We start from the raw sequence: 13,555 nt of genomic DNA, 5'->3' as shown, positions 1-13,555 counted from the left end.
CAAACGACTGTTGCATCCATAGATGTAGAACAAAAGACTTAACGACTGGGTCGCTGGCAACCGAACCGATAGAACAAATGACCAGCCGGCTTGGGTAGCAACCATAGATTTTTGTCGGGACTATATCTTGTGGAAGGATAAAATAGTATGACTAAATTAATAAAAATACATTTTTTTTATGACATTGTCAATCATTATTTTTGTAATGCCCTCAACTGGTGTTTGGAGGTTATATTAATACGGTTTGCCAAAACATCTGAGTAGGAGTGCTAATGTAGGATCAGGTCCCCTGTCTTGTTCATTATGATCTAAAAGGCTAAACTGATCTTAGATCGGCACTCCTACTCTGAGACGCTTAATGAATACGGGCCCAGGTCAGTGTTGATTAAGGTCAGTGAAATGCCAGGTCGGAGATGGCATTGTTGCAGCATGGTGGCTAGCTGTCACCAGCACAATGCCTGGCCATGGTGTTTTCTGGAGGATGAGATGGGCTGCCACCGACGCCATTAGACTCCATCAGATAGCATCTCATTCAGCCTCTGCTGCTGTTCTGCCGCTGTCACTTAATTAAACAGACTCCCCATCTCCCACCTGGGATTAAAACATACCTCTGGCTGATAGTACACTGCCAGAGACCGAGACGCTGTTGACTTTTAATTTAGATGCAGAGAACCGTCAGCAAATAGTAACTGTGGGTGGAATAACTGTGTGAAAGATGCAGAAGGATTGGACAATCCGAGAGGAAAGTTTGACAATGTTCTAAAGGTTATGTCAAAGGTTATTTCAGGACGTTTCATATGATAGAATTCTGGGGACAATGTGAGCTACAAACGTGAGTTGTCTCAACATCAAAACATGCTCAAACCTGGGTTGTATTCATTCGGGCATTCCGCACCAAATGAAAGTGTTTTATTTTTGGACAAGTTGAGTGTTTCTAATAGGAGTAGTTTGCTTTCTTTTGTTTTTAGTGCCTTATGAATGACACTGCCTTCAATCAATCAAATGTATTTATAAAGCCCTTCTTACATCAGTTGATGTCACAGTGCTGTACAGAAACCCAGCCTAAAACCCCAAACAGCAAGCAATGCAGGTGTAGAAGCACGGTGGCTAGGAAAAATTCCCTAGAAAGGCCAGAGAAACCTAGAGAGGAACCAGGGTATTTTTTTTATTAAATTTTTTTTAACCTTTATTTAACCAGGCAAGTCAGTTAAGAACAAATTCTTATTTTCAATGACGGCCTAGGAAAAGTGGGTTAACTGCCTGTTCAGGGGTAGAACGACAGATTTGTACCTTGTCAGCTCGGGGGTTTGAACTTGCAACCTTCCGGTTACTAGTCCAACGCTTTAACCACTAGGCTACCCTGTATGAGGGGTGGCCAGTCCTCTTTTGGCTGTGCCAGGTGGAGATTATAACAGAACATGGCCAAGATGTTCATAGATGACCAGCGGGGTCAAATAATAATAATCACAGTGGGTGTCAAGGGTGCAACAGGTCAGCACCTCAGGAGTAAATGTCAGTTGGCTTTTCATAGCCGATCACGCAGAGTATCTCTACCGCTCCTGCGATCTCTAGAGAGTTGAAAACAGCAGGTCTGGGACAAGGTAGCACGCCCGGTGAACAGGTCAGGGTTCCATAGCCGCAGGCAGAACAGTTGAAACTGGAGCAGCAGCATTGCCAGGTGGACTGGGGAAACAAGGAGTCATCAGGCAGGTAGACCTGAGGCATGGTCCGAGAGGCTCAGGTCCTCAGAGAGAGAATTAGAGAGAGCGTACTTAAATTCACACAGGACACCAGATAAGACAGGAGAAATACTCCAGATATAACAGACTGACCCTAGTCCCCTGACACAAACTACTGCAGCATACATACTGGAGGCTGAGATAGGAGGGGTCGATAGACACTGTGGCCCGGTCTGACAATACTCCCGGACAGGGCCAAACAGGCAGGATATAATCCCACCCAGTTTGCCAAAGCACAGCCCCCACACCACTTGAGGGATATCTTCAACCAACAACTTACCATCCTGAGACACGGTCGAGTATAGCCCAGAACGATCTCCACCACGGCACAACCCAAGGGGGTGGGGGGGACGCCAACCCGAACAGGAAGACCACGTCGGTGACTCAACCCACTCAAGTGACGCACCCCTCCTAGGGACAGCATGGAAGAGCACCAGTAAGCCAGTGACTCAGCCCCTGTTATAGGGTTAGAGGCAGAGAATCCCAGTGGAGGGAGGGGAACCAGCCAGGCAGAGACAGCAAGGGTGTTTCGTTGCTCCAGTGCCTTTCCATTCACCTTCACACTCCTGGGCCAGACTACACTCAATTGTAGGACCTACTGAAGAGATGAGTCTTCAGTAAAGACTTAAAGGTTGAGACCAAGTCTGCGTCTCTCACGTGGGTAGGGAAGACCATTCCATAAAAATGTAGCTCTATAGGAGAAAGCCCTGCCTCTAGCTGTTTGCTTAGAAATTCTAGGGACAGTAAGGAGGCCTGCGTCTTGTGACCGTAGCGTACGTGTAAGTATGTACGGCAGGACCAAATTGGAATGCTAGGTAGGAGAAAGCCCATGTAATGCTTTGTAGGTTAGCAGTAACCTTGAAATCAGCCCTTGCCTTAACAGGAAGCCAGTGTAGAGAGGCTAGCACTGGAGTAATATGATCACATTTCTTTGGTTCTAGTCAAGATTCTAGCAGCCGTGTTTAGCACCAACTGAAGTTTATTTAGTGTTTTATCCATGTAGCCGGGAAGTAGAGCATTGCAGTAGTCTAATCTAGAAGTGACAAAAGCATGGATGAATTTTTCTGCATCATGTTTGGACAGAAAGTTTCTGATTTTTGAAATGTTACATAGATGAATAAAAGCTGTCCTTGAAATAGTCTTGATATGTTTGTAAGTTCTATTTGAGATGACTGTACAACCATCAAGATTAATTGTCAGATCCAACAGAAGATCTCGTTGTTTCTTGGGACCGAGAACAAGCATCTATGTTTTGTCCGAGTCTTCTGGATACCAACTTACCTCACCACCCTAAACACCCCTTTCTCACCCTCTCTCTGTCTCTGTGTGTGACCCCTGCAGGTGCGCAGTGCCAACTACGAGTCTGACCCCTTTGTGCAGGAGTTTCAGTTCAAGGTGCGCGACGAGATGGCCCACGTGACGGGGCGCGTGCTGCCTGCCCCCATGCTGCAATACGGCGGCAGGGTGAGCACAGAGCACTTTATGGTACCCTTCCTTTAAATCACGCTCCATACTCTGTTTGTTTGACACGCTACCTACCCTTGCTATATGAGGGAACTAACCCCCTTGCTTTGGTTTGATTTGATCCGTTTGTCTTTTCTCTCTGTGAATCATCTAGGAGTAGGTGTGCTGATCTAGGATCAGGTCCCCCTCTTATTCATAGTGATTTCAAAGACAAAATGGATCCTAGGTCGGCACGGTTACTCGAAGACACTCTGAGAACAGGCTTGTCTGTGTGGATTAATATAAGCTAGTAGTCTTTGCTCAATGCTAACACGGCTACATCATTTTTCTTTACTGCTATTTTTTGAGAATGCATAGTACAGATCGTGATGACACTGTGCTATGACTCAATTTAGCTTCCTTTTGTGGTGTCTATGCTTCCCCCCCCTTAGCTCACTCACTTTGGTTTGCAATATCACTTTTTGCGATTCGTGAGAGTAGATGTCACATGAGCGGGATTTTACTGAAAACAGTCTAATCAAATGTAAGTCTTAATCCCAGACCCAGTTTTGCATTCAAACATTTTAAAGTGATTAGGACTGCCCAAGGAGAACTACAAACTAAAATCTGTTTTTCTGGACAGTGGATGAGGTCAGCCTTCTGGTTTCATTTTGTTCAGACACTACAGGACCCGACTTTTTATTCATCTTTCTACCGAGTCTAAGTTAATAAACCATGTACATAAACAGCATTTTTGGTGCATGTTTTCAAATGAAATGTTATCAAATTTTGATTTGAACTATGAACAATTTTGTGGAAGCTAAATTTGGAGAATGCAGATTCTGAAGCTGAGAAATGAGTTGGCGTGTGGGAAGAGTCTGACTTTCAGCAAATAAATGTCCATTAAAGCAAAGTACAATGAATTTAGCTTACCAATCGCAAAATACCTCTTGAGACCTAATCACAATCTCTTCAAATGACGTTACTACATTTACAGTGCCTTTGGAAAGTATTCAGACCCCTTAACTTTTTCCACAATTTGTTACAGCCTTGTTCTAAAATCAGGAAAAAACACCAATTTGAATCCAATCTACACACAATACCCCATAGTGACAAAAGGAAAAACAGGGTATTTGAATCTTTTGCAAATGTATATATTTTAAAATTAAATTTACATACGTATTCAGACCCTTTTAATTACTTTGATGCACCTTTGGCAGTTATTACAGCCTTGAGTCTTCTTGGGTATGACGCTACATGCTTGGCACACCTGTATTTGGGGAGTTTCTTTCATTCTTCTCTGCAGATCCTCTCAAGCTCTGTCAGGTTGGATGGGGAGCTTTGCTGCACAGCTATTTTCAGGTCTCGCCAGAGAAGTTCGATCGGGTTCAAGTCCGGACTCTGGCTGGGACACTCAAGGATATTCAGAGGCTTGTCCCGAAGCCACTCCTGCATGGTCTTGGCCGTGTGCTCAGGGTTATTGTCCTGTTGGAAGGTGAACCTTCGCCCTCAGTCTTAGGTCTTGAGCGCTCTGGAACAGGTTTTCATCAAGGATTTCTCTGTATTTTGCTCTGTTCATTTGTCTCGATCCTGACTAGTCTCCCAGTCCCTGCAGCTGAAAAACATCCCCACAGCATCATGCTGACACCACCATCCTTCACCGTACGGATAGTGCAAGGTTTCCTCCAGACGTGACGCTTGGCATTCTGGCCAAAGAGTTCAATCTTGGTTTCATCAGACCAGAGAATATTGTTTCTCATGGTCTGAGAGTCTTTAGGTGCCTTTAGGCAAACTCCAAGCAGACTGTCATGTGCTCTTTACTGAGGAGTGGCTTCCGTCTGGCCACTCTACCATAAAGGCCTGATTGGTGGAGTACTGCAGAGATGGTTGTCCTTCTGGAAGCTTCTCCCATCTCCACAGAGGAACTCTGGAGCTCTCAGTGACCACCAGGTTCTTGGTCACCTCCCTGACTAAGGCCCTTCTCCCCCGATTGCTCAGTTTGGCCAGACGGCCAGCTCTAGGAAGAGTCTTGGTAGTTCCAAACTTCTTCCATTTAAGAATGATGGAGGCCACTGTGTTCTTGGGGATCTTCAATGCTGCATAAATAGTTTGGTACCCTTCCCCGGATTTGTACTTCGACACAATCGTGTCTCTACGGACATTTCCTTCGACCTCATGGCTTGGTTTTTGCTCTGACATGCAATGTCAGCTGTGGGACCTTATATAGATGTGTGTGTGTGCCATTCCAAATTATTTCCAATCAATTGAATTTACCACAGGTGAACTTCAATCAAGTTGTAGAAACAGCTCAAGGATGATCAATGGAAACAGGATGCACCTGAAATCAATTGAGTCTCATAGCGAAGGTGCTGAATACTTATGCAAACATTTCTAAACCTGTTTTAATTTTTTTCATTATGGGGTATTGTGTGTCGATTGCTGAGGATTTTTTTTGAAGTTTTCAATTTTAGAAGAAGGCTATAACGTAACAAAGTGGAAAAGTCAAGGGGTCTGAATACTTTCCAAAGGCTCCGTAGTCCAGTTTGTAATGGCCTTTTTAAATTTAGTGAGCTTTGAAATTATTTATGTAAAAAAAAAAAAAAAAAAAAAAATGATGTCTTTAAAATTCATGACATTTTGATGATGGTAGTATGATAAACAAAATAATGTTTATTTTTTGAAAGTACTAATATTAAATACCAAAAAGTAGATGCAAAAATGTAATTTCAGCCTCTATTGCCTCACCTTGAAGGGTTAATGTAAAGGTTAAGGGCAATACAATTTTGACAGTTTCAGTGTTGATATGCTCAAATTTTACCTTTTTTTTTTTTTTAAGCTGTTTTGAAAAGAGAACATTTTAAAACACTGCACCTGTGTCTTTCAGTCTATACATGTTTGGCCTAAATACACTGGCAAGAAAAAGTATGGGGGAACCCTTTGGAATTACCTGGATTTCTGCATAAATTCGTCATAAAATGTGATTTGATCTCAATTTAAATTACAAACAATAGACAAACGGTCTGCTTAAACTAATAAAACAATTATATGTTCATGTTTTTATTGAACACACTGTGTAAACATTCAGTGTGTGGTGGAAAAAGTATGTAACTGGTTGACCCTCCTTTGGCAGCAATAACCTCAACCAAATGTTTTCTGTAGTTGGGGAACAGACCTGCACAACAGTCAGGAGGAATTTTGGACCATTTCTCTTTAAAAACTGTTTCAGTTCAGCAATATTCTTGGGATGTCTGGTGTGAACTGCTCTCTTGAGGTCATGCCACAGCATCTCGATCGGGTTGAGGTCAGGACTGACTGGGCCTCTTCAGAAGGCATATTTTCTTGTTGAAGCCATTCTGTTGATTTACTTCTGTGTTTTGGGTCGTTGTCCTGTTGCATCACCCAACTTCTGTTGCGCTTCAATTGGCGGACAGATGGCCTTACATTCTCCTGCAAAATGTCTTGATAAACTTGAATTCATTTTTCCGTCTATGATGGCAAGCCTTCCAGGCTCTGAGGCAGCAAATCAGCTCCAAACCATGATGCTCCCTCCAATAGTTTAACGTTGTTTTTTAAAAGTTGTATTATTATCATTATTTTTTACCTAGGCAAGTCAGTTAAGAACAAATTCTTATTTTCAATGACGGCCTCGGAACAGTGGGTTAACTGACCTGTTCAGGGGCAGAACGAAGGGATAGATTTTTACCTTATCAGGTCGGGGATTCGATCTTGCAACCTTTCGATTACAAGTCCAACGCTCTAACCACTAGGCTACCTGCCACCCCAAGATATTGATGTGCTGTGCCTTTTTTTTCTCCACATATATTGTTGTGTGTTCCTTTAGTTTAATGTGTCCACAGAATACTTTGCCAGTAGTGCTGTGGAACATCCAGATGCTCTTTTGCGAACTTCAGACGTGCAGCAATGTTTTTTTTTTGGACAGCATTGGCTTCTACCGTGGTGTCCTCCCATGAACACCATTCTTGTTTAGTGTTTTACGTATTGTGGACTCGTCAACAGATGTTAGCATGTTCCAGAGATTTCTGTCAGTCTTTAGCTGACACTCTAAGATTCTTCTTAACGTCATTGCAAGAGCAAGGTGCAGAATGCTAAGTCATCTTTGCAGGACGGCCACTCCTAAAGAGAGTAGCAACAGTGCTGAAATTTCTCCATTTATAGACAATTTGTCTTACCATGGACTGATGAACTTCAAGGCTTTGGGAGATACTTTTGCAACCCTTTCCAGCTTTATGCAAGTCAACAATTCTTAATCTTAGGTCTTCTGAGATATCTCTTGTTCGAGGCATGGCTCACATCAGGCAATGCTTCTTGCACTCAAATTTTGTGAGATGTTTTATTTATTATTATTTTTTTTAAATGTCATCGGGCAGGTCTAACCAACGTCTCCAATCTCGTCTCATTGATTGGACTCCAGGTTAGCTGACTCCTGACACCAATTAGCATTTGGAAAAGTCATTAGCCTAGGGGTTCACATACTTTTTCCAACCTAAACTACGAATGTTTAAATTATGTATTCCAGATAGACACGAAAAATACAATAATTTGTGTTAATTATTTTAAGCACACTGTCTGTCTATTGTTGTGACTTATATGAAGATCAGATCAAATCGTATGGCCAATTCATGCAGAAATCCAGGCAATTCCAAAGGGTTCACATACTTTTTCATGTGTGTTTTGCTTTAAATGTATCCAATAAGTGTTGGTGTCTACACACAATTATTTTCTGTGTAATTTATACATGTGTGCCTGCATGACTTTCTGAAGTGTCTTGACTGTTGAATCTGTACAGCATGTCCTACTCCATTGGGTGTATGTGATTACTGTGCACTGGTTTTCTATCCTCGTGGGGACCTGAAATCCCCAAATGTCTCCAAGGATTATAAAACATTGATAATGATCCCTCTGAGAACAAAGGCTATTTTAAACTTGGGGGTTAGGTTTAGGCTTACAATTAGGGTTAGGTGTTAAGGTTGGAGTAAGGGTTTTTAATGGTAATACATTTTAGGTCCCCACAAGGATATGAAAAACAAGTGTGTGTGTGTGTACATGCAGAAGTGTGTGTGTGTGTGTGTGTGTGTGTGTGTGTGTGTGTGTGTGTGCACCACGCAGCAGATCAACCGTACTACACTGTGGTTTCAGAACCGGACGGTGGCCACCCCAAGTCACGGGGTGTGGGACATGAGGGGCAAACAGTTCCACACGGGAGTGGAGATCAAGATGTGGGCCATCGCATGTTTTGCCACACAGAGGCAGTGTCGCGAGGAGATCCTCAAGTAAGAACCAACCAGTCTTATCTGTTTCACCCACTTACTATGTGTACAACTGGGTTATGCTCGTTAGGGCACACCTTGGCAAAATGTTCAATGGAAAACGAAAATGAGCATTTCTTATTGGTCCAGGTAGTCCTGCCCTGTTTCAGTACATTTTCTTCCATTTGGTGCCTAATAAACATACCCCCCCTCCTATTCATGAAGCAGCTTTTCACATAGCCACAGGGATATATGGAAAGGAATACCTCCCTGCTACGGATGTGTGTTGAAGATGGCCTTCCAGATAAGAAAGTGATCCTTGTGTAATTAGTTTGTCCTCTACGCCTCTGATACAACCTTAGGATTTACACAGCGACTCTCAAGGATTACATTACTAAACCGTTCCCTAACCAACCAGATTATATTTGGTCTTTACAACCCTTCCTTTTCCCCTCCTCCCCCTCCCTCATTTCTCCATTACTGTCTTTCCCTCCCTCATTCCTCCATCACTCTCTTCTGCATCCCTCTCTCTTCCTCCATCCATTACCCACCTCCTTCTATAGGGGTTTCACAGACCAGCTGCGTAAGATCTCCAAGGATGCTGGGATGCCCATCCAGGGCCAGCCGTGTTTCTGTAAATACGCCCAGGGAGCCGACAGTGTGGAACCCATGTTCAGGCACCTGAAGAACACCTACTCTGGACTGCAGCTCATCATCGTCATCCTGCCTGGAAAGACTCCAGTCTATGGTAGGCGGCACCCATTGACATACACTACCGTTCAGAAGTTTGGGGTCACTTAGAAATGTTCTTGTTTTTGAAAGAAAGAAAGAAAAGCACAGAATAGAAAAAGGAGTGGGAGGCCCCGGTGCACAACTGAGCAAGAGGACAAGTATATTAGTGTCTAGTTTTAGAAACAGACGCCTCACAAGTCTTCAACTGGCAGCTTCATTAAACAGTACCCGCAAAACATCAGTCAACAGTTTCATAAGAAATGTTTTTGTTTCTGGCCATTTTGAGCCTGTACTCGAACCCAGAAATGCTGATGTTCCAGATACTCAACTAGTCTAAAGAAGGCCAGTTGTATTGTTTCTTTAATCAGCACAACCATGTTCAGCTCTGCTAACATAATTGCAAAAGGGTTTTCTAATGCTTAATTACCCTTTTTTTAAAAATAATAATCTTGGATTAGCTAACACAACGTGCCATTGGAACACAGGAGTGATGGTTGCTGATCATGGTCCTATGTACACCTATGTAGATATTCCACAAAATCTGCCGTTACCAGCTACAATAGTCATTTACAACATTAACAATGTCTACACTGTATTTCTGATCAATTTGATGTTATTTTAATGGACAAAAAAATGTGCTTTTCTTTTTAAAAAAAGGACATTTCTAAGTGACCCCAAACTTTTTGAACGGTAGTGTACAGTTGAAGTCGGAAGTTTACATACACCTTAGCCAATTCCCTGTCTTAGGTTAGTTAGGATCACCACTTTATTTTAAGAATGTGAATTGTCAGAATAATAGTAGAGAGAGTGCTTTATTTCAGCTTTTATCATTCATCACATTCCCAGTGTGATGAAGTTTACATGCACTCAATTAGTATTTGGTAGCATTGCCTTTAAATTGTTTAACTTGGGTCAAATGTTCCGGGTAGCCTCCCACAAGCTTCCCACAATAAGTTGGGTGAATTTTGGCCCATTCTTCTTGACAGAGCTGGTGTAACTGAGTGAGGTGTGTAGGCCTCCTTGCTCGCACACACTTTTTCAGTTCTGCCCATCTGTTTCCTCCAGCATCTTCACAAGGTCCTTTGCTGCTGTTCTGGGTTTGATTTGCACTTTTCGCACCAAAGTATGTTCATCTCTAGGAGACAGAACGTGTCTCCTTCCTGAGCGGTATGATGGCTGCGTGGTCCCACAGTGTTTATACTTGCATACTATTGTTTGTACAGATGAACGTGGTACCTTCAGGCGTTTGGAAATTGCTCCCAAGGATGAACCAGGCTTGGGGAGGTCTACAATTATTTTCTGAGGTCTTGGATGATTTCTTTTGGTTTTGCATTGATGTCAAGCAAAGAGGCACTGAGTTTGAAGGTAGTCCTTGAAATACATCCACAGGTACACCTCCAATTGACTCAAATAATGTCAATTTGCCTATCAGAAGCTTCTAAAGTCATGACATTATTTTCTGGAATTTTCCAAGCTGTTTAAAGGCACAGTCAACTTAGTGTATGTAAACTTCTGACCCACTGGAATTGTGATACAGTCAAATAATCTCTGTAAACAATTGTTGGAAAAATTATTTGTGTCATGCACAAAGTAGATGTCCTAACTGACTTGCCAAAACTATAGTTTGTTAAGAAGACATTCGTGGAGTGGTTGAAAAATGAGTTTTAATGACTCCAACCTAAGTGTATGTAAACTTCCGACTTCAACTGTACATATTCACATGATGTTCATTGGAATCACCTTATCCGTGCTGATTCACGGTCAAACATTTTCTGTATCTATATAATACCTCTACCAAAGCATTTGCTATTCTTTGAAACTCTTGTGTTGCTGAAGCAGCTTCGATAAGGGATGTGTGCTGCTGTGTGTTAACAGATGGTGTACATCTGTCTGGTATCTATCAATGCTTTCCCTTTAACGCACAGGTGGTACTTTACTCTTTACTTTCCTAATCTGACTGTTAATTGCACAGAGATTGATTGATCACTTCCTGTTACTGGTCCTGTGTAGCTGAGGTGAAGAGGGTGGGAGACACTCTCCTAGGAATGGCCACTCAGTGTGTCCAGGTGAAGAACGTGGTGAAGACGTCCCCCCAGACCCTCTCCAACCTCTGCCTCAAGATCAACGTCAAGCTGGGGGGAATCAACAATATCCTGGTGCCCCACCAACGGTACGTGGCCACTGTGGCTGGAGGATAGGATGACCAAACAAATATTTTTATTCGGCTACAGCGAGCACATTTATTTTGGAAATGTATGTACCTTTTCTAATTTAGTCATTTATCTTCCTTTAGAAGTGTGCATAAATCAGCTTGAAGTAGCTACAAAACAAGTTTTGTCGCCACCTATTCCAAAAGGGAGGCTATAGCCGTTTGCCATTCACAATTTTTTTTTTTTTTATTCACATGATTCGATCACCGCGATTGAACCGAATCCCAACTACTATAATCACGTAGTGAATTGTTTGTTTTGTCAAAGAATCATTCATATGAATCAAATTAATTGTTCAAATGTTTTTTGTTGTTTTTTTTAGACCTGTGAAGCGGGGCATCTGTTTAAACAGTAAATGAACTTTGTTAGCCTTAGCCTAACAAAGTGTGTATTGGTCTTGAGAATGTTTATTTTATTTGTACACATATTCCATCAATATCAATCTCCTAATCAAGTGTCTTCCAATTTATGATTGACATAAATGTACATATTGTGTGAAATCTAAACCCTTAATCATATTAGAGAACCTTTGTTTGAACTCTGTCCTCATTGGTCCTTCTCTCTTCCTCCACCCAGACCCTCAGTATTCCAGCAGCCTATCATCTTCCTGGGGGCGGACGTTACACACCCCCCTGCTGGAGACGGGAAGAAGCCCTCCATTGCTGCAGTGAGTTCACCTAATTAACTCCTATTGGCCTATACCAATAGTCTCAAACTCATTTTGCCCAGGGTCCACATTTATATATTTTTTTACTATTGCAACCATGGTCCACATTTACTGAGACAACCGCAGGCTGCATTAAATAGGCTCGCGGGCCTCATCTGGCCTGAGGACTACATGTTTGAGACTTCTGTGGCCTGGTCTATACTGTATCGCCACTGCATTCAAGTTCATAATGTTTGTGCAGAGCTAATCAATTTGTGCAGCGCTGGTTTGTTTCTCTCACTCACACACACTCTCTCTCTCACCCTGTTTCTCTCTATTACATTTCTCTCTCTCCAGGTGGTGGGCAGTATGGACGCCCACCCCAGCAGGTACTGTGCCACAGTCCGGGTCCAGAGGCCCAGACAGGAGGTGATCCAGGATCTGGCCTCTATGGTCCGAGAGCTGCTGATCCAGTTCTACAAGTCGACCCGCTACAAGCCCACCAGGATCATCTTCTACAGGGACGGAGTGTCAGAGGGCCAGTTCAGACAGGTTAGTAAAGACCGAGTGATTGTCCTGGGGACAAGAAAATGTAAGTCTCTCTCAAACCTCCAGAACATCAGAAACCAGAGGGTCAAAGGTTGCATGTCAAATGTTTTCCCTCTTTAAATAAACTGTTAAAGTTAGGTAGATGTCCTATCTGTGTAAGTAAACCATTGATGCACATCATGAAGGTCCACTAAGAGGACATTAGAGTAACATGCATGGGCTGCGACCAAAACATGACTTATTTACCTGTCACGTTGTCAGATGGTGGTGAAAGGGTGCAATGTTGAGGCCTATATCATCTGCCTCAACTGGTGCGAACTAGGAAAAACTTGCCCGTAATGGAGATGGAGGACATTCAAAGTCATATCGTCAATAATGGATGTTTTGAACCCTGTTTTATCCATCTGCCCACCCCAGGTGTTGTACTACGAGCTGCTGGCCATCCGCGAGGCTTGCATTGGCTTAGAGAAGGAGTACCAGCCTGGCATCACCTACATCGTGGTCCAGAAACGCCACCACACCCGCCTCTTCTGTGCCGACCGCAACGAAAGGGTGAGTGGGCCCACTTTTCCTTCCGGCCACCCTCCCAGCTACCTTCGGGTCATTCTGAGATAATACCCATGCCTGAGTCACACTATTGGGCCAAATCACACCCAAACTGACTCTTACGTTTTCTTCTAGCACCGTTCCAACAGCTTTAGTAGATGTGTAACCAGGCCAGCTCACTACAGCTTGACTCAACTCTGTTTGGCACAGCAGTGTGAAACGCCCTTTATAGATTAGGGGGGGGGGGGGACTGTGTTACAGAGTTGGTCCGTGGTGTTTTATTAACTGCTCTAAATGGTTGTCCTAATTATCCAATTACACTGTTGTCAATGGACCTGCTCTCCTCACCCCTGGTAATTATATTCCATTATAGCATTAGGCCTGAGTGACGGACCTGGAGTGCCACTCGAGGCCTGGGAGAGC

At 43.1% G+C, this 13,555-nt stretch overlaps 1 protein-coding gene across 2 annotated transcripts in view; it reads left to right on the top strand.

The window, feature by feature from the left end:
- The window catches only part of LOC112246182 (protein argonaute-3), a 48,724-nt gene that overhangs the window by 25,407 nt on the left and 9,762 nt on the right, over positions 1–13,555 (top strand). The window contains exons 10-16 of one of the 2 annotated variants that reach the window (XM_024414469.2): positions 3,081–3,203; positions 8,340–8,473; positions 9,013–9,197; positions 11,192–11,351; positions 11,968–12,058; positions 12,395–12,589; positions 13,004–13,138. In XM_024414469.2, coding sequence (XP_024270237.1) covers positions 3,081–3,203; positions 8,340–8,473; positions 9,013–9,197; positions 11,192–11,351; positions 11,968–12,058; positions 12,395–12,589; positions 13,004–13,138 — 1,023 coding nt within the window. Of the gene's footprint in view, positions 1–3,080; positions 3,225–8,339; positions 8,474–9,012; positions 9,198–11,191; positions 11,352–11,967; positions 12,059–12,394; positions 12,590–13,003; positions 13,139–13,555 lie in introns of both variants that reach the window. The other variant, XM_024398129.2, reaches the window with a different exon arrangement.

Source organism: Oncorhynchus tshawytscha, linkage group LG03 (assembly GCF_018296145.1).
Source record: "Oncorhynchus tshawytscha isolate Ot180627B linkage group LG03, Otsh_v2.0, whole genome shotgun sequence".
NCBI lineage: Eukaryota > Metazoa > Chordata > Actinopteri > Salmoniformes > Salmonidae > Oncorhynchus > Oncorhynchus tshawytscha.
This window is presented reverse-complemented; position numbering and strand designations above follow the sequence as displayed.